General features: G+C 31.6%; 2 protein-coding genes across 3 annotated transcripts; one reads left to right on the top strand and one right to left on the bottom strand.

Annotated features, from left to right (window-relative positions):
• Positions 1-1,107: 1,107 nt before the first annotated feature.
• On the bottom strand, positions 1,108-20,537 carry LOC148625189 (galectin-4-like). Its single transcript, XM_088568562.1, has 8 exons — positions 20,383-20,537; positions 14,109-14,200; positions 13,258-13,468; positions 11,237-11,359; positions 9,367-9,468; positions 9,043-9,128; positions 6,427-6,643; positions 1,108-4,914 (listed from the first exon to the last, which is right to left on the bottom strand). The coding sequence occupies exons 1-8, from the start codon at positions 20,410-20,412 to the stop codon at positions 4,798-4,800; spliced, it is 978 nt and encodes a 325-aa protein (XP_088424688.1). The 5' UTR covers positions 20,413-20,537; the 3' UTR covers positions 1,108-4,797.
• Positions 20,147-27,889, top strand: LOC148625188 (cytochrome c oxidase assembly protein COX16 homolog, mitochondrial-like). Of its 2 annotated transcripts, none has more exons than XM_088568564.1 (4): positions 20,147-20,305; positions 24,443-24,517; positions 25,238-25,303; positions 27,471-27,889. In XM_088568564.1, the coding sequence occupies exons 1-4, from the start codon at positions 20,252-20,254 to the stop codon at positions 27,630-27,632; spliced, it is 357 nt and encodes a 118-aa protein (XP_088424690.1). In that variant the 5' UTR covers positions 20,147-20,251; the 3' UTR covers positions 27,633-27,889. The 2 variants fall into 2 exon arrangements, with proteins under 2 accessions (XP_088424690.1, XP_088424689.1); XM_088568563.1 differs by lacking the exon at positions 20,147-20,305 and adding an exon at positions 23,149-23,428.

Below are 27,889 nucleotides of genomic sequence, written 5' to 3'. Positions count from 1 at the left end.
TTTTTGGTCCTTAATTTCTTAAAAGTTCATCTATACACCCAAAATCAATCTAAGTTTGACCACTGTGTATAGAATATCGTGGAACAATATCATAGATATTCCTAAGCTTTTACTTGAGTTATATAGTTATGAGGCCACATCCCCAAAAATCAATACCAAGCTCTCTTTTGTGGTTTGAAACCTGGTTATAAAATTTTATAAAGATAAACCAACTAACTTTTAAGTTATTACAAGAAAACCGAGTGTATATGGATGCCAGCCCCATACCCATATACAACAACAAATCTTTTGCAGTTGTATTAAAGTCAATAGGTTTGCTCATAGTGTTAGGGATGGATTTTACTGTTTAGCTATAACTCTCACAAAGAAACAGCACCAGTTTGTTTTACATATTACTAAACCTGAAATTTACTAAAAAAAAACAAGGATCAACTCCACTATCTCCCACTTAAGACATATATGCTACTACATGTAATAGAAAAGGATAAACTCAACCACCTCCCACTAGAGAGGTAATCATACAACTAATAAATGGCCCAGATTAAACCTCACAACCTACCACACTTCAGACAAGTATGATACTTAAATTTACCTCTAAACCTAAAACACCAAGAATTTACCTTTAACCCTCTCTCACTAGAGATTAACCCCACAACCTTCACACTTGAGGCAATTATACTACTAAGACTAGGTATTTGCCATGAACTTTTCAAAGAGTAATCAAGGGAACCAAGGTTATAACAGTAAAGTGTGTTACTGAAAGACCTGTGATTCACCCTTAACCTTTTGAACTCTAGTCAAGTGTGCTACTTAAAGAATAGGAATTTTCCATGAACCTTTCACTCAAGTCAAGTCAGTGTGCCACTATTAGACCTGAAATTTTCTCTTAGCTTTTCAAACTTCAGTCAAGTGTGCTACTAAGAGACTTGTGACTTACCCTGAACCTGTTGAAATCAAGTCAAATGTGCTGCTGAAAATCCTGGGATTCACTCAAAACTTTTCAAATTCAAAGCAAGTGTCTACTTAAAGACCTGGAATTGGCCATAAACCCTTCAACCCAAGGAAAGCAGGTGCTCTACTTGATTAAAGAACATTGATCAGCTCATAACTATTGTAAATTTTTAATAATAAACGATATAACGATATACATTTCCATCAGGATAACAAAATCAATCGATTATATTCATGTTGATTACTGATTGGCAAGTTTAGTCAAATTTTAAAAATTGTAAAATCTATTCTAGCAGCACAGATTTTGCAATTAAGATACTGTGGGTGTAAAAAATTGAAGATGATATTAGTTTTGTACCAAGAAAAAGCAAATAGTAGTAAACACTTGATCACCAAATTAAAATAAGGCAGTATTACATACCTAAGAAAAATAAAATATTTAAGTTTAAATTCATTAAATGAACAACATGTTTATTAATAGAACCTTCTTAAAAAAAAACATAAGAAATTCTTTTAAAATGAATTATGGATAGTTTCATTATAGATGGTTTTTTTTATGTCCATTCTATACAAATTATTTCCCTTTAATGTCATGCTGAAAATAACAATGAGTTAATATTTATAAAAAGTACCTCCATGATACAAGTTTTATCTCAATTGTAAGTTGGAGATACAATTAGTTTGCATCATAAAGACACATATGAAGGCAAGACATGAAATTAAGACGCTGTAATTTGCAATCTTCATTGTAAATTTTTGGCAAGAAACTTTGAATAAATTTATAACTACATCAGAAATGATGAAAAATATATTATATGTCCATATCAATCAAGAAAACATTTCAACAAGGTTTAAATCAGCCTAGATATTAAGGTTACCTAAGGCACCTACCATTTTCATACTGAGGGGAGCCTGAGATTATTTTGATAAAAATAAAATTATTCCAAATTTGAGCAAAAAAAAATTTTTTACTCAGCCACGGACAGAAAAACAAATGTGATTCAATACTTTCCCCATTACTTAACAATGTAGATTTTCAAATAAATTGTTTAACTCTGGTTGCTGCTGAACAAAAATTATTATTTTAAATTTTCCAACACAACATAAATTCCAAGGCCCTTCTTAAGAAGAAAATGGTTTGTGCCTAAATGTAAAGAAGCAAAACTATGCTATTTAGGATTACTGTAAACATATCAAATTTTGTGGTTGCTAATTTTTTAAATGAAAAAAAAATAGCAACATGTTGGAATGCTTCCATTGGCATAAACCATTCATGTAGTGGTACCTACCATATGGTGATTTATCATGGCAGGAGTAATATGTGACTAATTGTAACAAAATGAACAATGACAAATTTGAATAGATCTAATTTTGACTGATGTTCAGTGCTCCACTAAGCACTTTGGCAAAGAGTAAAGTAGCTGTCTTTGTAAGAATCATGCAAAATTTGAAAAAATGTTACATATTTTCATTTTTGTAATTAAGTTGTTTTATGGTTCTATATTATGAAATGTGTAATTATTCATTCAAATCTGCCTGCTCTTAGGAGATAATCAACATTGACAATCCAATACATTCTATTGTATTTGGGTGTCATTTACAGAGTTATCTCCCTTACTTTTGAAATCTGCAGTGCATTCTATATAATTTTTACTTCATAAGAACACAGGTTATATGAAAAACTGAATGTTAATTTCTATTTACTATGGCAATTCAAGCAAATATCAAAAATAAAAATATGAATCATGAAAAATAAGAGTGAGTAACCAAAATATTACCACAAGTTCCAAAGAACGCCTATATTTAACGAGTAAGCCAAACTTGTTCCGAACACGAGTTAAATCCTCAAGCGTTCTTGGCATGAGTGATCATATTTTGGTTATTCACTCTTTCCAATTAATTATCCTATTATCCTATTTATTATATAGATTTTCTTCATAATTTATCAATATTTTCAACATGAATTTTAAATTCTGTGATTGGCTGATTGATATTAAAGTTTGAACGTTTTCACCGGAGAAACGTCACAACTTTGATATCAATCTGCCAGTGACAGAATTTAAAATTCATGTGAAATTACCGAATTTATTTCACAGTGTAAATTATCGAAATTTATTACACTGGGAACATTCAATAGATTACTACTATCTATATAATAACATAGCATAAAAACAGATCTAGGTTAAGATGATTTAATATAAAATAAGCAGTTAAAAACCTTAATCATTAGTTGGTAAATGAACACACAATTTTACTATTTGTTCAATAAAATGAAATTTAATATTGCATCTTCAAAACTGATACTTTAAAGACGCTTCCAATGACATGAGAAAACATAGTATTAAATAATTAACGTAGTAAATTATTTATAAACTCAATGTTGAATGTAAGGTAGATCTTAACAACAAAGATGAAACATATCTTTATACTATATCTCTAAATTTCACAATCAGTATCAATATAAGACTTATGACTAGCTTACATATTTTAGACATAATAACACACACTAAAAGTATTATTACAATATGATGACATAATAACACTCACTAAAAGTATTATTACAATTTGTTGTACAAATAATAACATTTGCTTCTGCAAACATTTTAGGGAGGACCCATCAGAATCAATAAAAAATATGGAATCTCCCACATATTACTGTCATATTTGATTAATATTACTACATTTTCTCTGAAAATTAATATACATTTGTATTTTTATATGAAAAAATATTGCTTTTACTGAAAAAGAAATCTCCCAAAAGAGGCAGTGTCGATGGATGAGAATCTCTAACATGTGCTGTTTCAAAGGTAAACAGGTATGCATATAGATGATTTAAAAATGTATTTTATTCAAATCTCTTATAAAGAAAATTGTAAAAACCAAGGATATTCCTCTATTATAGTTACTAATAATCAGTTAAGCACCAATGAAATATATATTAAAAATAAACTGCATAACAGTAGCTTTTCTACTCAAAATAACTAAAAAGTCAAACAACACAATTTCTTTCATCTATATCCAACTAATATTCTTCACATTCCTCTGAAGCTACGGAAACAAAATAGGCCTTTTAAATCAACATGTATGGAAAATATAAAAGATTAAATACATGATCATTAAATCCTTAAAACTCACAAGTTCAAACTGGGAATGCTTCCAAGAAATCCCTAAGGGACACAAACTTGAAATGCTTCCAAGAAATCCCTAAAGATCACATACTGGGAATACTTATTCATAAACATCTCCATAAAGGTTACATACTGGAAATGGTTTCATTTTTATTTCAAATTTCCTCTTATAATTCTTTAGTTCACTGAAGTACTGGTTTGCTTTTGAAATAGAAAATGTATACATGTAAACCTATAGTCCTTCATCTCTGAACAAACCAGCTTTCTTGTCTGAATTATGAAAGACAAAATTTGTAAGAAAATAATTATTTCTGTTTGTACATGTATACCCAACCTTATAATCATTTCAAAAACACTTATATACAAACTGCATGCCTAAATACTGTAAACATATTAATTTTCGCATTTGCTAATTTTCACAGATTTTTTCATGTAGACATAATCCAGGGTATCAATTTTTGCAGTTATGAAAAATTATATTACCGCGATACAATGTTGAAAATCAATCTCGCAGGTTCTACTTTTCTTGCAAAAATAGCATAATAAGTACACCATGAAAATTAATACATTTACAGTATGAGACATGACAGACAGACAAAAACAGACGTATAGACAAATCTGTTAGCTCCTTCTTTGTAGACAAGGCACAAAAATAATTTTGTTAATCAAAGTGTTAAGTTTATGCTTTTTGGTAGTCTCTTCTGATTCAGTCAAGCGATTACTGGAATCTCACTTGATGAATTGTGACATCCCCATTTATATTCAGCATGTCAAATCTAGAGATAGGTGTCATCCTGTGGCGAAATTCCAAAAGATGCTGATTATTTGCTGCAATCTGTTTAAAATACAATCATATGAAATATGTAACACATTTACTGATGGTACCAGTGATAGAAGTGTAACATTAACTACAACTGTGAGGTCATAATGGAAAATATCTCGTGACTCTTCACTTAAGATCTACCTTTCTTTACAGTAACGATGGACTTTTTGTGAAATTTACAACAAATATGTACATGGAGTAAGTTTCCTATTTTTTCAGCTTAATTCAAAACAAACATAATAAGAGTAACATAATACTCTGGCAGCATACACCAATACTTATGATACTGTTCAGAAACTTCGAAATAATTGGGTTCTCGTCCCTTTTTTTCTCTTTATATCTAAACAGATAGGCCAACCACTAAATAATTAATCCTATTCTTCCTTTTGTGGTATGGATTCAAAAGATACTTCATAGAGATCCATTCATTTGTTCGAAAACCATAAAAAAAGTCTTGTATCGTGACTGTATAAAATTTAGAAGTTTCATTTTTATTTCTTAAGATTAATTTCTATCAAAATTTTATTCAGTCCCATAGCATTTTAAACAGACTTCATTGAAGACCCATGGATGGCCTTTGACATTTTTCTTCCTGGTTGTTGTCTCTTTGACATGTACACCATTTCCATTCTTGTTATATTTCAATCTTCTTAGACTGAATTATGTCATATACAAAAAGCCTTTTTTTGTTGAAGCAGAAATTCCTGCAGACATGCTCATTTCCATACAACAATCTTTCACTGCATGAAAGTTTTTAAGTAGCACTCCAGCTAAGTATCATGCAAAATGTGATACATGGTTGGAAAGCCTACATATTTTTATTTTTGATATTTTGGTTAAAATGCTTTAGTAAACAAAAATTAACATTTGGTTTTTCATATAACCTGTGTTCATAGGAGATAAAAATGTATAGAATGCACTGTATAATTCAAAATTAAGGGATATAACTCTGTGAATGACACTCAAATACAATAGAATCTATTGGATTTTCGATGTTGATTATCTCCTAAGAGCAGGCAGACTTGAATGAATAATTACACATTTCATAATATAGACCCATAAAACAACTTGATTACAAAAATAAAAATATGTAGCCTTTTTTGGGGTGTATCACTTTTTTTCAGATTTTGCATGATTCTTACAAAGACAGCTACTTAACAATCAAGTATATGACAATATAGGAGTAGTAGACAATGTTATAATGGACAGACAAACTATGAAACAGACAGACTGACCTATAAACCGTTATAATGGACAGACAAACTGTGAGACAGACAGACTAACCTATAAACCCATAATTTTGTTTGCATGGGATATAATTAGTACTTTGTAGTGTCCTGTCTCTTTGTGATACTATATTGTTAAATATTTTTTCCCAATGCTTTACATGAAGGAACCATAGAAAGACTTTTTCTCACTGTCCTAAAGCTAAATAATAATTTTCTTCATTAACAATTTTGCCAGATGTTGATGCAGAACAAACATTATTTCATCCAAAAAACACCACTGATATTGCTTTTTTACCTTAAAACAATTTGCATCACATAAGATCAGCATCTCAAAAGAAGCATTTGGAGCAAAAGGAAAGTAGGGGACATCTCGCTCTTCTGGTCCCCAGTTTCCACCAGATCTGTGGTTCCTGACAACAACATTTGTATCCGAACCAAAGTGAAATCTGACATCAAGATGCAGCCCAACATTACAATCTGGGTAAGTACCTTCTTGTAGGTTGATAGTAAATCTTGAAAAAGAAAACAGGGAGTTTTGCTGATATTTTGCATGTAATGCTTGTGGAGGATATATTGTACATGAGAACTACAAAAAGAGAATCAATAACTGGTACACACCATTAAACATGATACAGCTCAGAATTTTGATTAGGATTAGATATATGACTTGGGATAAAAATTTCACTAAAACTGAAGTGGTCATTATTTGGCCCTTATTTCTAAATGCTTCCAGTCAAAACATGCAAAATCAATCCCAAACTTCATGTGGGGATATGGCACCTCACGGTTCAAAGTGATCCATTCCCTTTCACTCAAGTTATTGTCAAGAAATCGGAACTGGAGGCCTTGATGAGCCTGAATCCTTCACTTGGCTTGATAAGCAATAATGTTTTTTTTTTGTAAAAGTAGCCATGTTTTTCCATGGATAAAAATTTCTAACACTCAAACCTACGAAAAGATTATATCAATTTTTGTTAAATTCTGTCCAGTAGTTTCTTAGGAGAAAATTTTGTAAAGTAATAACATTTAAAATAGTAAAAAGATGTCAAAGGAGGGCAATAACTCAAACATGGCTTAACATTGACAACAGATAGATTTCATCATGTTGAACAATTTTACATCATGTCAGAATGTTGCTAAGCCTAACAGTTTTTGAGATATATGCAAAAAAACTTTTGTCTGACCCCCATGTGCTATTTTAGTTATGGCAGCCATGTTTTTCAATATTTCAAAAAAATCCCCACATCAGTTCTATGCAGAATATCCTAACTATCATTCATATCAAATTTGATTCTAATTGGTTTAGTAATCTCAGAAACAAAGGCTTTTGAGAGTAATATCAAAAATAAAATTAGCTGAAAAATGTCAAAAAAGGGCAATAACTCCAACATGGCCTTTCAGATTTTGATCCAAATAAATCTCATTCATGTTGAACACTTATACCCAAATCTAATGCTTTTGAGATAAATGTGAAAATCTTCCAAATGACCCCCTATGTTTTATTTTTAGTAATGACCACCAGAATATGCAGAATACGGTCCCTTATTCTTACTTGGCTAAGGTCACGACCTAAAAAATCAATCCTGTCTTCCTTTTGTGGTATGGCACTTTGTAGTAAAATTTATATTACCTCAATTTACCATTACTCAAGTTATTATACAGACAAAAGGAAAATGCTGGTTTTGAGCCCCTTTTTGGTATCTAATTTCTACAAGGTTCAACTCTTAACCCACGAAATTAATCCCAGTCTTCCTTTGGTAGTATGGCACCTCTTAATGCAATTTCATCCACTTATAGTAAAGTTTTTGTCTGTATATCAGGAAAAGGCATGTTTTTGCTATATGCTTGATTTCCTCATTGATAACATATTCGTCTCATGTGGAGGAGCTTTTTCTTTTCAACAAATTGGCATTTCAATGGGCACTAACTGTGCTCCTCTCCCAGCCAATTTGTTTTTGTATTCATATGAGACAGAATTTATTCAGAATTTCATAAAGAATAAAAATATGAAAGATGCTAAATCCTTTAACTTTTCATACAGATATATTGAAGATATATCGTCCATCAACAACCCTTCTTTTGGTATATGGTTACCTTCAACACATCCACCAGAGCTTGAGATAAAGGAGACTACAGAAACAGCTTGTTCTGCATCTGTTTTGGACCTACATCTCAAATTTGACAACAGTGGTCATCTGTGTGCTAAGATTTATGATCAAAGAGATGACTTTAGTTTTAATATCATAAATTTTCCATACCTGTGCGGCAATATACCTTCATATTTGTTCTTCGTGCTAATCTGACCAATGATTTACCGATTACAACATAATAGCATGCAAATGCTATTTAATCATCACCGGTATATTCACACCACAATGGAAGAGGGAGGTTTAGCATGCTTTAAAACCTTAACTGAACCCACCATTTTGTTTGAAATGCCTGCATCAAGTCAGGACCACAGCAGTACCAGCTGCTTAGGGGATGTAAAATCTATTTTGTCAGATTTATTTTGGACTTGACTTAATTATGGATGGGATTAGTGTTAAGTAACTATGTTGTTACCCTTATATCTGACCCTAACTGTTTTTGCACCTTATTTCTGAATAGTTCAAGTCTTTAACTTGGAAATCAAATCCAAGCCTGACCATTGTGGTACAGAATATTGTGGAACAATATTATAGCCATTCCTATGCTTTTACCGGAGTTATATTGTTAAATTTTATGAAATGCAGTGCCTACAGACAACGCCGTTCTGTAACTTTCATGGTTAAGCAATATACCAAATATCAAATGTGTATCTTGGAACATGATGAAAAACGTGTGGAAAACTTATATGCAAGACTAACAGATGAACAAATGGAGTGCAAACTTTGTTAATCTTGTCCATACAGTAATAGCTATCACAAATTACCTGTTTGTACCTCTAGGAGTACCAGATATAGATATCATTTTACCATGATGTAAACCATTAGGTATTGGTGTAGTTAGTGGAATCATCTGAAACAAATAAGATTATGAGAGATGAAATGAATTTGTTTAAAATCATTCAGAAATCAAATTAACGCCAAGAAAATAAAGGTCATACCAAGTAAAGGTCATACTGAGTAAAATTACATAACTAAAATAAGCCACTTTATAACATGTATATATATCTGATCCTTCAATGTTCTTCAAAATATTCTTCTCATGTCGTATCAACCTTACTCCTTACTTAATTACTGGTTACAATACTTACAGGATTTATGATTGGTCCCATAGGCATTGATGGAGGATATTTCATACCTGCTGGTATGGCAGATTGAGGGAGAGGTGCAAAACCTCCAGCAAACCCTGGCTGCTATAAATAAAAACAAATTTTTATCATTAGGAAGTAAAAATACCAATATATCAAATTATATGAGTGTGTGATTTTCTTTATACATTTAGCCTGAAATAGTTAGTATAAGCATGAAAAATTGCACAAAATGCATGTATATGGAGTACCCTGACAAGAAGCAGATGTGCAACAGAAAAAAAGTCAACACCATACCAAATTTCAAATCCTTTCAATGAAGGCTAAACATTTTTTCTTAAATTCCAGTCAACAGAAATTAATGGGACTAGTACATGTGAAAAATAGTGAAAGCATTAGACATATAGACATATGTAATCACATTCCAGAGAAATATATAAGTTATTTCGGGATTTTTATAATTACATGATAAAAGAAAAGCCCTTTATAGAGCATTTAAAAATGAACAAGCAATCTAACAGTATTGCATGGTAATACAAAGTCCCCTACCAGAAGAAATTTCTGTTAAAAAAACAGAAAGCAAACTTCATGCAAAATTTCTTCACAAAAAAAGGCACAAATCTGCATTGATTTTCTAAGTTCAAGGGCCATAAATAAGCAAAAAATCAACAGACAGGTACAATTTTCAAACTTAATCTGTCACTTGCCACGGTTAAACAGTCTGCCAAATATCAAATGAATATCTTCAAGCATGACAAAAAAAAGCAGAAAACTGAGTTATTGCATTAATTTTTTAAGTTCCAGGGCCATAACTCAGCAAAACATCAATGGACTGTACTGGAATATTATTCAAACTTAATCTGTAAATTGCCACGGTAAAGCAATGTATCAAATAACAAATAAATATCAGCAAGTATGACCAAAAAACAAATGTGGAAAACTGATTTACAAACTGACTGATTGAGTGCAAACCTAAAGTCCCCTTTGGGGAAAGTTGCCAGTACAAATGAAACCCTACCTACCTATAAAATTCCATCGAAATCCCTTGAGTGGTTTAGGACGAGTTCCATTTACTAGGTTTTAACATTTTAAGGACAAACAGATAGATGTAACGATTCCAAAGTACCCCCCACCCCCAACTTTTTGTGTGGGGGTATAAAAAATAAGGGCAGCATGTAATAGATCATAACATTAAGGGTTTTTTTTTGCCTTAAAAATGTATGCTCCTTCATTTCAACAGTTCAAAGGAGTATAACTCACACAAAATTTGGTTGATCATGGTACATATCATGTCCTAACCACCTACAAATTGAAAGTTTCTTGAAATTTGGTGTAGTATTTTCCGAGAAGTTATGCATTCAAAAATATGACTTACAGACAGAGCAAAAACAATATATCTCATCATTAACATTTGCTGAGGCATTTTTTTTAATTTGATGCTAAATATGCCTCTGGAGGCATCCAAGCAATAAAAAATTAGCCTCCAACGATGACATAATTATTTGAACAAGTTGTAATCATCAATTCAGTTAAGTACCTCATTAAGCTCAAGTTTACTCTTACTCAAGTATTTGGTGGGAATGGGTTGATTACAAAATGACACTTAGATACTGAGTTAGAAGTGCATCTACTAGTAAGTAGTAGCTTTGTCAATAAACAGTTAAATATAATGAATCATATACATATATAATGATATACATGTATGTAGAATAGCAATGTACAGTACATGTAACTGGTAAACCAAGAACAATTAATCTTTTATTAAAATATATATAATGTAACAGTAAATGCAAGGACAGACAGACAGACAGGAAGACAAGGTGATTCTCTGATATCCAAAAACTACATCAGAGTATCAAACAAGATTACTTACAGACTGCAATCCAACATACTTGATGACCTCAACAGTAACATTTCCCTCGACAGTAAGGGTATTGACATGACTCATTGGCTGTCTATGTTGATAATCACAGAAATGTTTATTGTTCACTGTAATCTACAATAAGTAATGTGAAAAAAAGTCATAAATAAATAAATTGCAAGTGTACTAAATTTGGAACTGAAAATTTGCTTTATTTTAGCAAATAATAGGTTATGTAGGCTTAAAATGCAAGCAACCCATATGAAATGGTTCATGAAAAAGAATGATTTCAAAAGATTCACATTTATCTATCAGGTAACATGCAGAAAGCGTAACTTAATTCTCAAATAGCAATACACAATATCCTACCAGCCATAAACAGGAAGTAAAAGAACCTTTAACAGTAGGAAAAGTTCAAGTGCCATAACTCTCAAAAATCTATAAATCAGCACAAATTCAAACTTAAACTGTAACTCATCTAGATATATTTTTAAATGCCAAATATCTAGTAAATATCTTAAGATGTTAAAAAAAGGACAACTGAAAACAAGTTCAACAAACTCATCTAAACCCATTTGACCAAAAGTATACATATAGCTATGTACCACATATCATGTCAGTATCTGAAAGGATGTTGCAAAAAAAACCATGAAAACTCAAAATTTGATCAAAATATACAAGTTAAATATCCAAAACATAGTCAAACTTGGTCAACTAAAACAAAATTAAAACTTAATTTGTTACTCATCTAGATACAGCTACATATAAAATATCCAGGGGAGATAACTCCAAGTCTAAACAATCAATGTAACAATCAGAACCTAAAACTTAAGCCCCCTTCTGATGTAGTCAGTTAAACAGCTACTAAAACAGTACAATTTAAGTTAACTCCTATTTTCCAGTCCTAAGTAAAAATGAAACTTAAATTAAAAAATCAAAACAGTATTTAGTTTGGGAACAATAAAATTGCAGACTGTGGACCTAGGGATATGAGTAAGAGGGGACTGTGGAGCCAGAGGCCCTTTAATTCCCTAAAGGACTTCCTTTTGAAATCTCTGGTTGCCCACTGACTCCAACTATCTTTCATTTGATTCAAGTTCAAGAAACCTTTGATCCACAGCACAAGGCACCCTTTCAGTCAAAATATACGGCTCTTATATTTTCTTTCATCTTAATGCTTGGATTAATCATTGTAAATGATGTCCCATTTCCAAGTTATGTTGTCCAAATGATCAAACTAACCTGAAGATAACCAATAAATAATAAAGATTATTACAATTCATGGTCATTCAGAAATATTAAGTCGAGTTTCTACGTACAGCATGAGCAGGTAAATATGTTACAGACATAGGAAACCTATAGACTGTAAAACCAGTCAAAACCCTATCTGATGCTTACAAGTACATACATATCTAGGTAACTTTTCATAGCAGTTAGTAAGTAAAGCATGTCAAGGCTTTGATGTATTAAAACCAGTTTGGAAATGGAAAATATTTAGGTCAGAGAAAAAACTTGTCTGTTTAAGGTTACCCTACATACCCTATTTTATCTGCCTCCCTTGGCACATCTTGTTGGATTTTTTTATGAAATGCTGCTATACTTTCATTTTTTTTCTTGAGCAATATCAAAGTCAAGAAATCCTCCCATAAGTGTCTATGTAAAATGACCTTACCTACCTACCATATTTTTTCATCCAATGTAACCTTAAACAGATATATATTTTTTGTTGGCCTTAGCAAAAGCACCAAAAGAAATGTTTTAACACGAATGCAAAACTATTGTTTTTCTAACTTGTTTTTGGAGGTAAAACCTGAAGATTAGGAGCATGACTATTGCAATTTTTCTTCATAAAAATTGTAGAGATTGGTGTCCATGGAAAAAATGCAGCAAAGACCTACGGCAACAATTAAAACAAAACAACAGGAAACAGAAAATCAAAAAATGATAAAAAGACAATAGCAATGAATGACTACACCTGGAGAAAACCACCAATAGTATAAAGCATTTTTTTCTGGTTGATGATATTAACTTACTTTGTAGCAATTAAGATCTGCATATATAACAACTTCAAACTTGCTATTTCTGTAAAATGGCATTCCGTTGTTTCTCTCCTCACAACCCCATGCATTATTTTTATAAGAATTTCTAACAACACAGTTTTGCATTAATCTAGGATTGAAATGCAAGGCTGTGTCTGATCTGGCACTGCCTATTGCCGACCCTGAGGCAAGATTAAATGCAAATCTAAAATAAACAAAAAATCATTACATGTATTATTAAAATGTCAAATAGCAAAGCTGTTGTGCGAGACTTTTATACACGGAAATAATTTTCACATTTCAGCGGATTATTTTGGTTTATATGAGCTTTTCAGTAAGAAATAAAAGACATTTGGATATCTTTGATTGAAAACCATGTAAAAAAGTAAAAAAATCAATTAAACATTGTTGTCAAAGACAATACCTATAACATGTGCATACTTGCACTTACAAATAATTTGGAATATTTGAACACCAATTTTCAAAATTACTTGGTTTCAAATCAAAAGTATGATTAAGAAAAAAAAAATACCTGATATTACACAGGTTGGATATTGATGAAAGAACTGCTGTAAAGAAATTTGATAAATTTACTCCCTGATCTGGGCCATGTAAATACATGTATAGGAGAGGATTTTTTTTAATTCAACTCAAAATCTTCCAAAGGTCAGAGTTGTACAATACTTGGCTTTCAATAAAAATATGCATGGAAAATCTTTGTAGTTTATGTTTTAAAATTTATTGTCAATCAATATGAACATATTTTATCAATAATTAATTAAAAATTGATGTAAGATGTATGTAACTGAAATGTGTACAGTCAATGATATCATTAATTCACTCACTGATCTGCATTGTAAGGCACTGAACCCTGTATGATGATCTGAAATCCATTTGTCAAACTGCCCCCTGGAATACCACCAATGTAGGGTAATGGCTACAATAGGAAAGATAAACATCAATATATTAAAGAAAACTATTTTTTTTTTATCTAATTAAAACATGTGAGAATATTCAACAATTTCAAACTGTTGATTTGTCTTTATATGCAAAAGAGGACCAGCACTGGAATATTTTGGTCATTCACCATAGTCAGACACTGAAATAATTATTTTTTTCGGGAAATAACAAATTAACACCAATAACTATGATTTGTCTCGAAATTTTCTTTTCATCATATTTATAGTGGGTTAACCCCATTCCAAAATATTAACCGCTGGGTTAAAATATCATATGATATTTTAACCTGAATTCAATATTTCCTGGGGGTCAAAATATCATATGACACCAGTTGTCAAATAATTTAGCAGTAAAAAAAAAAATTAAAAACAACAATCAATGAACATGTTTGTTTCTATACGTATAGCCTGGATATCTTCTGTTAAATGTTGTATTGTAAATGCTGACCTACTTAAGGAATGAATGAATTACAAGAGTCATTGGTCACCATTTAAGTTCTTGTTTAACCATGTCCTGATGCAATGGTGAAATTCTAGGTTATTCGTACGTTTAATTATCACCTGATTTTGGTGAAGAATGCATCCTACATTGTAGTGGCCCTTTTCACAAAAAAATCGTAGAAGTAAAATTAGTCGTAAGTTATGATGTCACAATACTTTGATTTACTATGACGTCATAACTTACGACTAATTTTAAACTTACGATTTTTTTGCGAAAAGGACCCCAGGCCATTAATTAGTTTTATTTCATTGTAGGTTGATGATAAATGTAAAAATATTAATTTAATTTTAAATGCATAAAAAGATTTCAAGGGCGTACAGTAATCCCTTTTGGGTTACTTTATCTGGATTTGTTTTCTGATTTGGCCACCCACTGAACAGTCCTGGACACTGAATACCAAAAGGGATTAGGGCGTACAGTAAATCACAATGGCAAACTTACATGAGTTAATATTATACCATTTATGGAATATTGAGCTTTAATCATGTGTTCATGCAAATAAAAAAATTAATATAAATAAATATGTTAGTAATCAACCCTTGCCCTGACCTTGATAACATATGATCCACATGTGCAGGCCCTTGATTATTGTTTTTTAAAAAATCAAAATTAGTGATTGCACTGGATTAAAGTTACACTGGAAGACACTATAGTGGTAAGATGGGGCATGATAATCAGTGGATTCTGTCCAAGCCTGAGTTCAACTTCCCCTAGCTGAAAATGTTTATTGCAGGTTCCAGTTCAATATGCTCAACGTTCATATCAATAATTGTTGTAACATCATTTAATAAACAAAATCCAGCTGATGTTTAAATATATTTTTGTTTAATTATAATGCCAAATCTACTAGAAGTCTGTACATAAATACCGTAATTGTATTGTCAAATTAAAAAGTGACTGAGTTTGGAACTGGAAAAAAAAGTGTTAAACTGAGAATTTATGTCATTATTGATAAATTTCCATACACTGCATTCTTGACCTTTTTTGTTTTTGTTGTTGTTGTTTTTGTTGTTAATTCTGCCTCGTAAAGACTTAAGGTAACAGTTTGATTAAATAACTGTATAACAGATAAAAAAAACAAATAAAACAAACAAACAAAACCATCTTATTGACATTTCTGTTTGTGAGCAGGGAAAAAGTCCATCACCAATCCATTGAATTAAGGTCACATAAAAGGGGTGTGACCACAGGTCTCACTAACCAATTCTAATGTTTCCATTACTTCACATGTTAAACAAGTAATTTTCAATGTTTCACTGTGATATCCCAGGACAAATGACACCTTAAAGTTGCATACCATTGCAAAGCTTGGAAAATAAGGCTTTCAAAATCATTACTCTAATGGTACGATGTCTGTAGAAAATCTTCACAAAATTTACTTGAATAAAAAATACTGAAAATCAACATTTTGACCTTTTCTGCTAACTGACAGTGTGGAGGCAAATTATTCACTCATGTAAACAATATTTATACACTTTTGTAGTAAATTACATATATGATTTTAAAGAACACATTCTCAGCTTTATTTTGACTACTTTTAATCAGAATACACACAAATAATGCACTTACAATGCACAGTTCTAGGTTCAGTGTGTTTTGGTACTACATAGAAGGGTGGCCATTTGACCTGGAAACAGTTAGTGAGACCGCAGTTGACATGGGTTATGTCCCTTTGAAAAACTTTCTAAAATGGCCTGCATTATGTGAATATGAAAAAGGTCTATTGAAGACAATAGACAAGCATACAAACTGATTGTTAGGGCGTACTTTGGAAAGAATGACAATGCAACATTCAGTATACGTCTTGGGGTGACAATGACTTTCTGGGGGTAACAAACTGCTCTATCCTCCTTTTAGCTATATGTTATATAATGTTAATGAGTCTAAGAATCTCATTTTAACACCATATGTTTATAGGCACTATCACTGTTTTTTCATCTGTTTTTGATAATACTGATAAGTATTTTAATTTGATGGTTGAATTATATGAAGTCTTTCTCTTCATTCACAAGTTCTCTGAATATTTTAGGCATATATTTTCTACTCTATATACCCACAATCAGTCAATCAAATAATGTAAAAAATCCTATAACCCAGCCATCTACGATAGAAAGAAAATATAAAAAAGAGAACAGAACAGAAAAGAATTTTATTTCAAACGCTCAGACACATTAAAGTGTAATGCAAACACATGAACAGAAATGGAAGACAACAAAAATATTAGATAACAATAGTGTTGATAAATAAGTCAGTATAACACAATTACAAAAAATTGTCGTGTTTTTGTAAGAAAACAGTGTAAGAAAATAGCGATATTTTTAAATACTTTTACATTACATAAAGAGAGCAAACCATATAATTTATAATTTATAGATTGTAGGGTATCTCGTGTAATACTCGAGTACATATTTACTCCTTAGGGCAGCAACTTGAGCATTACTACAATCTAAAAAAATGATATTCCATTACCAATGCTTGATAATTTGTTTTGATTTTCTAGTAATCTCTTCAAGTAGCCAATCATCATAATTTTTATTTGTATATATGTAAAGGATACCTTTAAGGTCAAACCAAGAAAAAAGCATTTATCAATTATTTTTAAAATGCTACCAAACAATACAAAATTGGGATTATGTTCTTTAGCTCCAAAATATACAGTAGTTTTCAAATTGTGTCAACAGTGCTTGTATTTTTTCTTGCATGGCTTTCAGCAATAATACTGTGTCATCTGCATATAACAACAACAAAAAATGACATATAGCACTGAATCTCATCTTCTAACACATTTTTGACATCCTCTATACCATTAACATCAGCAACAAGAAAATATGTTTTTTCTCAATCATTAAGGGAAGTAGCAATGCTAGGGGTAGTCTGACTTGGTGCCATCAATTAGGGTATGGAGAAACGGAATTCCAACCTCTTATGTTGTAGGAGTAACCAATGTCATAATTAAAGAAGTTAGAAAAGGCGTCATGTGAATGTTTATGTCAAAAAAGTAAGAAGTAGTCAAATGTGAGTTTTACATGTGAATATTTATGAAATTAAAGTAATTATTAGGACATTGTTCCATCCCTTGTGTGACCATTATTGGACTAAAGCATTTATATATCAATTTGCATCCTCCCAATATGCAGGAGGATTCAGGATTTCAGGTTACGAGCACAATGGACTTGAGTTTATGAGATCCATATGCAAAAAAAATTCTACAAAAAACCAGTGTTTTAGTTTCACTATCCATAGCCATGCACTAAAATCACACCGTTCAAACAGCATTTTAGTTGAATTTTTGCCAATTTTATAGACCTAACCTTAAACTCACATACTTAAGCCCCTGTATTTTGAACGGAAATAGTCACAGGAAAAAAGTCACGGAGAAACTTACGGGTAAAAAGTACCGGTACTAGAAAAATTGTCTCCGGAAAAAAAACACAGAAAATAAAGTCACAGTTCATACATGTGTTAAGTTTTTACAGAAAACATTGGCTGTAAATGATAAAAATTTATATTTTATCATATACCTAATACTACTTGATGCTGAAATACATGTATAATAACTTTATAATATACTGGCACACATGTATGTTGCTGACTAAAGAGTTGAAAATTTAATTTTTTAACAAACAATGAAATGAAAAAAAAAACTTATTTCATGAAATATGATATTTGAAAACCAAACATTTTAGAAATAAACATTTTTTTTCAATTGGCAAAAGGAAGCCTTTCACTTTCATAATTTACTTACTTATAACATGTATTAAAAGGGGGAAGGCCACATCTGTTTTTTAATTGGTTTCAGTGACTCTTCATTGTGACTATTCTTCCATGTATCATATTTTCAATTGGTGTAAACTTAAATGTTGTAATTGTACATATATGGGTTTTACTACATACTGATAATTAAACTTATATATATATGATAAATAATAATAGATATAATAATTTTGATATGACACAATGAAAAATCCATCAATTCATATAATAGCGAAAACATTATTAACAGTGCTGTATTAAAAATATATATCATACCTGCCAACTTTTGAAAACCCCCATGGGTTTATTAGGCAGGACGACATGTGAACAGACATTTTTCAGGACATATTTTGCAAACTGCAACGGGTTTTACTGTAGTAATGTATGAATGAGACAAACACCATAGTATTTCAGAGCCTTTTTCAGATGATCAACATGTGCATGCACTGTAATAGATTGAAGTTTGTAAGCCCATATTTTGGGGTGGATTCCTCAAAACCTAATTGAAATTCTTAAGTTTTAATTCAGAAAACAAATGAGAAAACTTTATTTACATTTAAAATTCATTAAGTACATATTTCTTTCATTCCATTAATGTCAACTGAGTCAATTGAAAGGGAGTCAGCGTTCAGTTAATAACTAAAAAAGTTTAATCCAAACAGACCCTCTTGCCTATAGACCCTTGTGTGAGAAAGATACTAAATACTATGATGGAAATTTGACCAACTCTTTCTTTTCATTAAAAGAATACCATGAGATTCAGTATATGAAAAAATGTAAAAAATATTCAAGACTGTTGCTACCAAATTTCCAAAATCATCACTATTTAAAAGGAATAGTATTTCTTTTAACTATTGCAAACACAAATTTGGGGGAATATACTGCACTGTTGAAATTACAGGAAATGTAAAAAAAAAAAATTGAAGATTGTAGGAGAGGTAACTCATTATGTATAAACAATGGTAATTTTAAAATTTGTTTACATACGTAGTTCTACAAATGTTAGACCTGTTAAATTGACAGTATTTGTCATATTATTTTTTGGAGTAGAAAATAATCGTTAAAAAATTATCGGCTGTTCATAAAATAGTGTAGATATAATCAGGATTCATTTTCTTATTGTCAATCATCATCGATAACCCTGATCAGCTGATTGCTCATCGGATGTTATTAATGCATCATAAAACATACCCTCATCTGTTTAGACAGCAATTAATACCTTTTCTCAGATTTATGGCTATTCTTATCAAAGAAATGAGATTGAAACATGATAGTAGGGGTTTGAATTTTGAGTTTAATAGGTTATTTTGACAGAATCGTGTTTTGGGATAAATTTTACCTGAAAAAAAAAGTTTTATTGGGAAAAATGGTCAAGAAATTATGACAGGTGTGTATCATGAGAAATTGTATTCTTTAATTTAGGTAGATTTTAGATCGAGTAATCTCCCCTCCCCGAGATTGGATACCTAAAATATCCATTTTGAAACACATTTTCTTGGATACTTTTTATTTCATTATATTGAATAATTCAATACATTTATAAAGTACTCATCAACATTTTTTTTTTTAAATCTAAGAAATTCAACTGATTTAAAGAATATTATCGGCACTAATCATTCTCAGCTCGGGGGAAGTTGAGCTTGGGCTTGGGCTCAGGCTCAGGATACCCGCAATACCGACTCCTGATAAGCTGTCGTGGATAATCCCAGAAGTTTTTAAAAATTGCTATATATAAATCCAATTAAGGATTGAGGATTGGGAAATACAATTAAGAATGGAAAAAGAAAATATGCAATTACATGAGATTGCAAACTTGTGGAAAATGAAAGTAAAGTAAAATACTCACACACGGGCACGTAATACAGCGTTTCGCGATTGCTATTCACTATTCAGTTTTGTACTTACTGGTCTAACAACTGTTCCAAGAAGTGACATATTGAAGGCAGCACAAATTACACGCACTGTCTTTGTAAACGAAATGACTTCTTGGAAATACGACAAATCTAAAAATATCCACACGTTAATTCCACGTTTCACTCCCTATCCCCCGGTCCTACTAAACAATGAGTGGTAAGGAGCACAAAAGTCTGGTAAAGACTGGCACCGAAATACTGATTTATTTTATTGAATAAAAGTTTTCTACTTTGTATCTATATAGTGTTTATTTTTCTATGTGACCATTGAATAATATATCAACTACTATTCTGGATATTTATTCATAAATCGGCATCTTGACATCGTCGCGCGATCAGTTCGCAAAGTCTGGTGATGTGAAGGAGTTAAATAGCTATTTATTTGCATTTAAATAAACAAAAACAATGATGTATGGTATATAACATGTTATGATTCAAAGTTATTTTATTAATTTAATGTGTCTTTTTAAATTTAAACATGATTTTTGGAGTATGTATTTCCACTCGTTTACTGTTCCATTGTGCATCCAGTTATGATAGGTCCCATGCTATTACATTGGGATGGTCAATTTGACCCCTATCATAAGTTCACCTCCCACCTTCAGGGCAAGTTGCTTGATACTGACCAGTCCCACATGATATTTGGGTCAGATGAGAAACTTGCCTTTATGAAGTCCTTTCCCAATGCTTCGCGTGTCCTTTGTGCGAAGCATCTTAAGGACAACGCGGTACATAATCTTGGTAAGTCTTTACCTCAACCTGAGGTTACTAAGATTATTGCCAAGTTGTTTGGCCCTGACGGTATACTTACCTCCGACGACTTCATTACTTTTGACGAAATACGCGACGAACTGATAGACTCGTATGACATCCCTTACCTGTGTAACAGGTTACTGACCAACTTGAAAGAGTTTGCCTTCAAGCCCCGTTCAAAGCACCCCTGGCTACCCCGACTCTGGTATAACAACTGTAATGAGTCATACAATAATGTCATTAAGCGTAGCACTAACTGGGTTGTACAAAGGCTACCAGATTTATTGACAAAACTCTGTCACAGAAGTCTCACACGAGCAGAGGTCACGACGCCTGTTGAAATTAGTTAATTTCAAGATCAGGCCCGTGGACACTTTGACCTCGACCGGAGGTCACTTGACCATACCCTCTGTGAACAGAGTTGCGCAAAAGCCGGGTATGCGAAAGCGCGTGAAGTCATGCAAGACTCACACTGCTACTAACAAAAAACTTAAGATTACTTAAGTTTGAAAATAAAAAACAATATATAATTTTGACTTACGTAACGGACATTTATTCGCCTGCAAGACAGGAGGATGAAATGAGATGAAATGAAATGAAATAACATAGACTGAAATGAAATAAATCTAAATAAATGATTCATTAAAATAAAACTGAAAGAAGGAAATTTTGATTTACGTAACGGACATTTATTCGCCTGTAAGACAGGAGGATAAAAGACATTACATACAGCAATACTTACATTTTTTCTTGGATATAACTTACCTTACGGACGATGGAGACTTACAATACGGATTTATTAACAGAAAAAGAGAAAGTAAATTAAATAGTATGTCACTCTGGTCAGCAATTGTATGAGAAAAATATCCGAAATATGAAATTCTAATTTATAGTGATAAAAAGATTGATTATATCAGGACCTCCAAAAATATTTTAAAATAAAGGGAGGGAGTAATGATGATCTCCATATATTGATTGATTGATGGTCCATGAAGTTCAATTCTCCTACTTGCATTTCAAAAACTTATATATAGTTCAAATTACTTAGATTTTTTTTACATTACTGTCTACGGACAACCTTTATTCGCCTGCAAGATAGGAGAGTAAAATACCTGACATACGTTTTTTTTTTTTTAAATAGAAATGATATAAAATAATTTTTTAGATAAATAACAGAAAAAAAATGAATTTTCAATGATTGGTTGATTGAGTATTCATTAAGTTCCACTTTCCCCTTAAATTTCTCTTTGTGGATTTTAAATTTTATAAATTATTTTTTGATTGAATATTCCAGAATAAATTTTCTATATGAAACCAAAATTATCCGACATAAAAGGAAATGAAGGTAGGGGGTATGGTTGATCACCCAAACTTTGGCTAAAAATTTTGGGGGCCCACCCCCACACGTTTCATAGGCTTGACGTGGCATGGGGGCTCCTCCATTATTTACATAATTACTGTATGTAACGGTTGTCTAATATGAACATTGTCTGGATATAGCCTTTCTGTGCTGATCGGGCTTAAAACACCACTAATTAATAAATCTATTTGAACATTACGGTTTTTTTTTCATCTCCATTCCGAATCCATTATACTTACTCTATCATTTGTTTACAACGAATCTGTCGTGACATCTGGGAGTTACAAATGAATGAAAAAATAAAACATTAAAGACTGAAAAAGTTTGAAAAACATATGAAAATGACAAAATAATATGATTAAACTACAACTTGCATAAAAACAATTTTACACACTGAAATTGTCACGAATTGTGTACCTCCAGACTTAACGGCCGCCATGTTGGAGAAACGAAAATGTTGAAGTCGTGACCGTATGTAAATAAATGTCTACAGAAATGCACCAAAAACATTTATTTTAGCTAAAAATAAAAGAATATCACCATATAGATACAAATAAACTTTCATTCAATAAAATAATTCAATATTTCGGGATCAGTCTTTACCAGACTTTTGTGCTCTTTACCACTCTTTGTTTAGTAGGACCCCTATCCCCATATGCGTTATTTCGTATCAATGCATTTCGTTCCACGTCATACATAATATGCCCTTGCAATACTTGTTTGGTCCGATTATCGTTTCCTACCCCAGTCCACTATTTACCCTTTAACGCACGAGCAATCAAAACGGGATGACTTGACTGACTGTTTTGTTATGGAAAGACTGAATTCATTTCTTAGAAGTGTTCTACCTCTTGAGAAAATTAGTGCTTTTACGAGTCATAAGTATTTTAAATCAAAGCATTGGACGTCAGGAGTGCCATTACTAGTAAGATGATAATTTCCATTTAACCTCTTCGACCTTAACTAACAATAAAAAGCACAACATGATATTCTCTGATTCTCTGTCTGTAACTGTTTCAAGCAGGTTTTTGAAGGTTTTGGACATTGTCGAAATTAAGTACCAGTTTATAAAAGACTCTTGCAGTTAAAACCTTTAGAAAGGTTGTTTAATATGTAACCTTTAATATAGTGTAATGAAGCTTGCAATTGAAGGATCTGGATATGGAAACTATTATACAATAATATAAACTCTGTATATCTTTTTACCAAATATGAAAGCAGACTACATTGTACTTCCACAGAATCATAGAGTTCAAAAAGAAGCAAACATAAAACATTTTACAGATTGCTCTGACTTCCAAAAGCATTTTTTCAGACAAGCTGCTGGTGGAAGTCAAGCAGTCTCAGTCTAAAAACATTTTAACCTGCAAAAAAAATCTTCAAACTGACCTTAAAATGAAATTGTTATAATTTTCCCTGTTTAAATTTACAAGTGAAGTGATTTTTTTCTGATTTAAACAGAGTGTATGTGACCAATTGATCACCTCTATACAATCAACTTGGTTTTGGTCAAGTGAAAAGTCATCGTTTTAAAACATGGTGACAGCCCATTTTCACAGATTTAAAAATGTGAAGACCGACAAAATAACTGAAAATTACTGACAAAATTTCCAGACCCTTGCTTGGGAGTCCTGGGAACATACATATAACTCTCATTTAGACATACATTGAAATATTTGCAAATTTTGTTATGAAAACTTCTTTATATTAATACATTTCAGTCAAATGTGTTTGTCTATGACAAGCTTTGGTAAATTAAAAGCTTATATTTTCAAGCAGTTTAGAGGACATAAAAATTACTTTGCTGTCTCTCAACACTGTAAACCATCCAAATTAAATCTGTGTAATAATCTGTGTATATTCCAATGTCTCCAGACTATTGCTGTAAAAGTTATGTTCTGCAAAAATATTTTGTGACATGGCTTTTCTCTTCTTTCAGGTTTTTATATTTGGTGGATCTTTATGGTTAAGAGAATTCACAAAATTGAGATATGAAGTTACTACTACGAGACCAGTAAGTGTGGATATGTATATACTACTAACCAAATTTCCAGATTTGATTTACTCTCAGACAGTCACATTGTAATGAGAGGCAAACATGTTACATATATACATAAGTGAATGAGGAAATAGATGAAAGGGAACATGACAGTGCAAACATACCAATCACATTCTATAAGGTGTGGACAAAACATTCAAGCACACCTTACTTTAAATACTAGTTATGCTAGTTTTACATGTACACTGAAGTACACTTGGTGGTGACTGGGATTAGAGATGGCCACAACCTCTATATATTAAATTCACGTTGAAAATGCAGAAATATTTGGTATAAAGAATATTAAAGAATGGTGTTTGGTTTTTGAGTGTCAATGAGAAATAACTGTAATTAAAATTCTAATCATAAACACTGTACATGTTTGTCACATGACCAAAAAAATCATAGGTTACCTAACAAGCTCATAATTTATGACAAACAATTCTATTTCTCTAACTAATGGACTGGAAGAATGAACTTGTTTTGATTCTCCATTTTCTTGTTATAAAAAAGATTTTAGTCATTAGTATACCAGGTATTCATATAAACTCAATATAATTATTATTAAGTTCCAACTTGTCAGCTTCATAATTGTATATTCACTTGTTTGCAATACTCATAAAAATAAAAATATATTCAAGATAGAAATTTGTGAATTGGATGGAAATGATACATTTTATCCCAATATTTGTTCAGCTTACAGAAAGAGAAGTAGAATTGCAGCAAGGAGTTATCAGAGATAACATGGAAGATATGTATAAAGTAAGTAATTATATAAATGAAAACATTTACAGCCCATACAATGATAATGTTCAAGGGATAGAGTTAGTCTTCTCTTGATAATATGGCAATCACCTGATCAACTTCCTTGGGTAGTTAACTGGACTATCGAGAAGAGGTTTAATGTTTTGTTAGATAATTCACCTGTTGATTGGTTCCTTAGATATGTAGATCTATGTCTGAAAAATATTTTACGAGTAAATATACAATATAGGTACATTGTCGAAAATTATTGAAGATATGTGATGAGGCAACGGAACGGGTAGGAAATGAGAGACTCCGCCGAGCTATTTCCCCCATTCCAAGCCAAATACACATATCTTCAGTAATTTTCGACAATGTACCTATATTGTTTTTATCCTGTTATATTAATAGTTTTGTGCGTGTGTACATTTTTAAAATAAAATTTTAAAATGCATATCCCCTGATGAGCCCTGATCGTTAAACCCGAAGAAAAAATTTAATACGCATGGCGCATGACTCAGTAAACATTGAAATTCAATCCACACAATATAATCCGTCAAAGCTGTTTGAAGAAAATAAGCAATGTATCAATTTATTTAATTCCAAGAGACAAATAAGTAAAATGAACAATAAATACAAATATTTTGAATGTTGTAAAGTCGATTTTAAGAACATTAAATTTTTGAATTTCGCGAGGAAGGTGGAAGCTGACTTGTTTCTGTTTGGTATATGGCAGTAGAGTTCAGGGGTGAAATTTGTGCACCAGTTTCTTTGGAATTTGAAATATTTGTTTTTGAAGAAGAGGAGGCAGTTGTATGGGCAGATCTATAATGTAGTGTTCCTCTGATTCATTATCTTGGGGTTAAGGCAGTAATAAATCCAAGACCATAAGAGTTTCCTGGTCGTTTGTCTCTTCAAGAGTTTTATCATATTGTAATGCTTCAATTTCTTTAAGTGGGGACCAGTTTATGTTAATTTGTGACGGACACTCAGGCTCCGAGTCCGACATGACTGAAATGACAGGGGAAGTCGTCTGCAAACTGATAATGAATCAAATCTGAACGAGATTTGGGATTTGCCATATATATGACCGTGAAAAAAATACATACAAAATCATTATTTGGTTTACATAAAATCTTTTATTTCATTCAGGTAAAAACGAACCCAAACAGCAAAAAAAAGATTAACTGGATATGAAATCGCAATTTGTTTATATCATATCTATGGTGGCGGCCATGATTAATTTACACATACCAGAAAAAAGTAGTTCCACCAATTACGTGAGTGGGAGGAGCCAGAAAGTCGATATCCTGCTAATGTACGGATACAGCAAAAAAATAACCATATACCTTTATTCGTTTAACAAATAACCTCATTGCAGGATAAATCTCCTTATTTGTTCAGTTCATCAGGTGATCAACCCTATCCCCTGAATGTCATCAGTGCATATGCTGTAAGACAACAAAAATATAATTCATAGCAGTAGACAATGAAAATTTATGTACAATATTGGAGAAAAAAGTAGAATATATGAGTAAACAACCTTTCACTTCTTTCTATGACTTATTTAAAATTTTAAAAGACATACCTATGGTAAAAACTACAAATGAGTTATTGGTACTGTGATATAGTGTTCAGGTTTGGATCCAGAATTTAAATGGAGAGGGGGGTGTTCCAGGCTATAATTTTGGATGTTTCCTGGAAATGCTGAATTGTAAGAGAATTGAAAAAGGGGGGGGGGTACATTTATGGAACACCTTCCTGCACTTCTTTACAGGAAAAACTGTATGGGGTCATGAGATTTGAAATAAATCTTTTTATTCCTGCCGTAAAGGAGAGGAGGTATAGCATTTTACCCTTGTCCTTGTGTCTTTGTTTTTTGTGTGTCCATAACAATATCAAATTCCAAACCAAATCTTCTGTTGCTCTTTATTTTAAAACAACACATTAAAAAGAACAGGAAAATTGATTACCAAGAAAAAGTACTTCCATGGTAACCAAACAGCCTGTACTATTTTTAATGATACAAATGATACAAAATACTGTATGTTTTTTTCCTCCCTTTAGAGAATGATTTCCATTTTTAGTTAATACTTTTCCATATTAAGCTGTGTTTTATTACTTTTTATCTTGATAAAATTACTCTTTTACTGAATGGACAACACAGCTTTTTTGCTAATTTTAGAAGACAGTTCAGAAGATGGACTTAAATGATTGGCATAATATTCGAGGTCCCAGACCTGGAGAAGACTCAAGAGAAATACAGAGAATTCAAAGAGAAAAAATAAATGCTATGAAAAACCAGCAAACACTATCAGATAGTTTAAAAGAGAAGCAGAAAAATTGACATGAAGGAAGATAACTTTTTGTTGTACCTACTTTGATAGTGTATATTAAAATGTTTTTTTGTTAAAATGATTTTATACCAATACTGGTAGGAGGCTGGCTGTCTCCTACTTCACAATATAAATTTTTATTTTACGGAGATGTATATACATGTAGCTTTTACAGAATGTGTTGCATATATTACTATATCTTCCTTTGATGTTGTTCTGTTGAACTAAGTTTATTGTTTGTCATAAAATAAATTGATTATCCCCGGCA

Source organism: Perna viridis, chromosome 2, assembly GCF_037379345.1.
Source record: "Perna viridis isolate PV_CMFRI_1.1 ecotype Kerala chromosome 2, ASM3737934v1, whole genome shotgun sequence".
NCBI classification, from domain to species: Eukaryota; Metazoa; Mollusca; class Bivalvia; order Mytilida; family Mytilidae; genus Perna; species Perna viridis.
Note: the sequence above shows the minus strand (reverse complement) of the source record. Positions and strands in the feature narration are given on the sequence as shown.

What these genes read in the sequence shown, in the direction of transcription:
- LOC148625189 (XM_088568562.1), bottom strand. Translation starts at nt 20,412, where the DNA reads ATGTCACTTCTTGGAACAGTTGTTAGACCA. An exon ending in CAGATCTTAATTGCTACAAA is followed by an intron (nt 11,360 to 13,257) that starts GTAAGTTAATAT and finishes TACTTATTGTAG; the next exon opens with ATTACAGTGAACAATAAACA. An exon ending in GTGATGCAAATTGTTTTAAG is followed by an intron (nt 4,915 to 6,426) that starts GTAAAAAAGCAA and finishes TATTTTAAACAG; the next exon opens with ATTGCAGCAAATAATCAGCA.
- LOC148625188 (XM_088568563.1), top strand. Translation starts at nt 23,315, where the DNA reads ATGGAAAGACTGAATTCATTTCTTAGAAGTGTTCTACCTCTTGAGAAA. An exon ending in CGTCAGGAGTGCCATTACTA is followed by an intron (nt 23,429 to 24,442) that starts GTAAGATGATAA and finishes CTCTTCTTTCAG; the next exon opens with GTTTTTATATTTGGTGGATC. An exon ending in AAGTTACTACTACGAGACCA is followed by an intron (nt 24,518 to 25,237) that starts GTAAGTGTGGAT and finishes ATATTTGTTCAG; the next exon opens with CTTACAGAAAGAGAAGTAGA.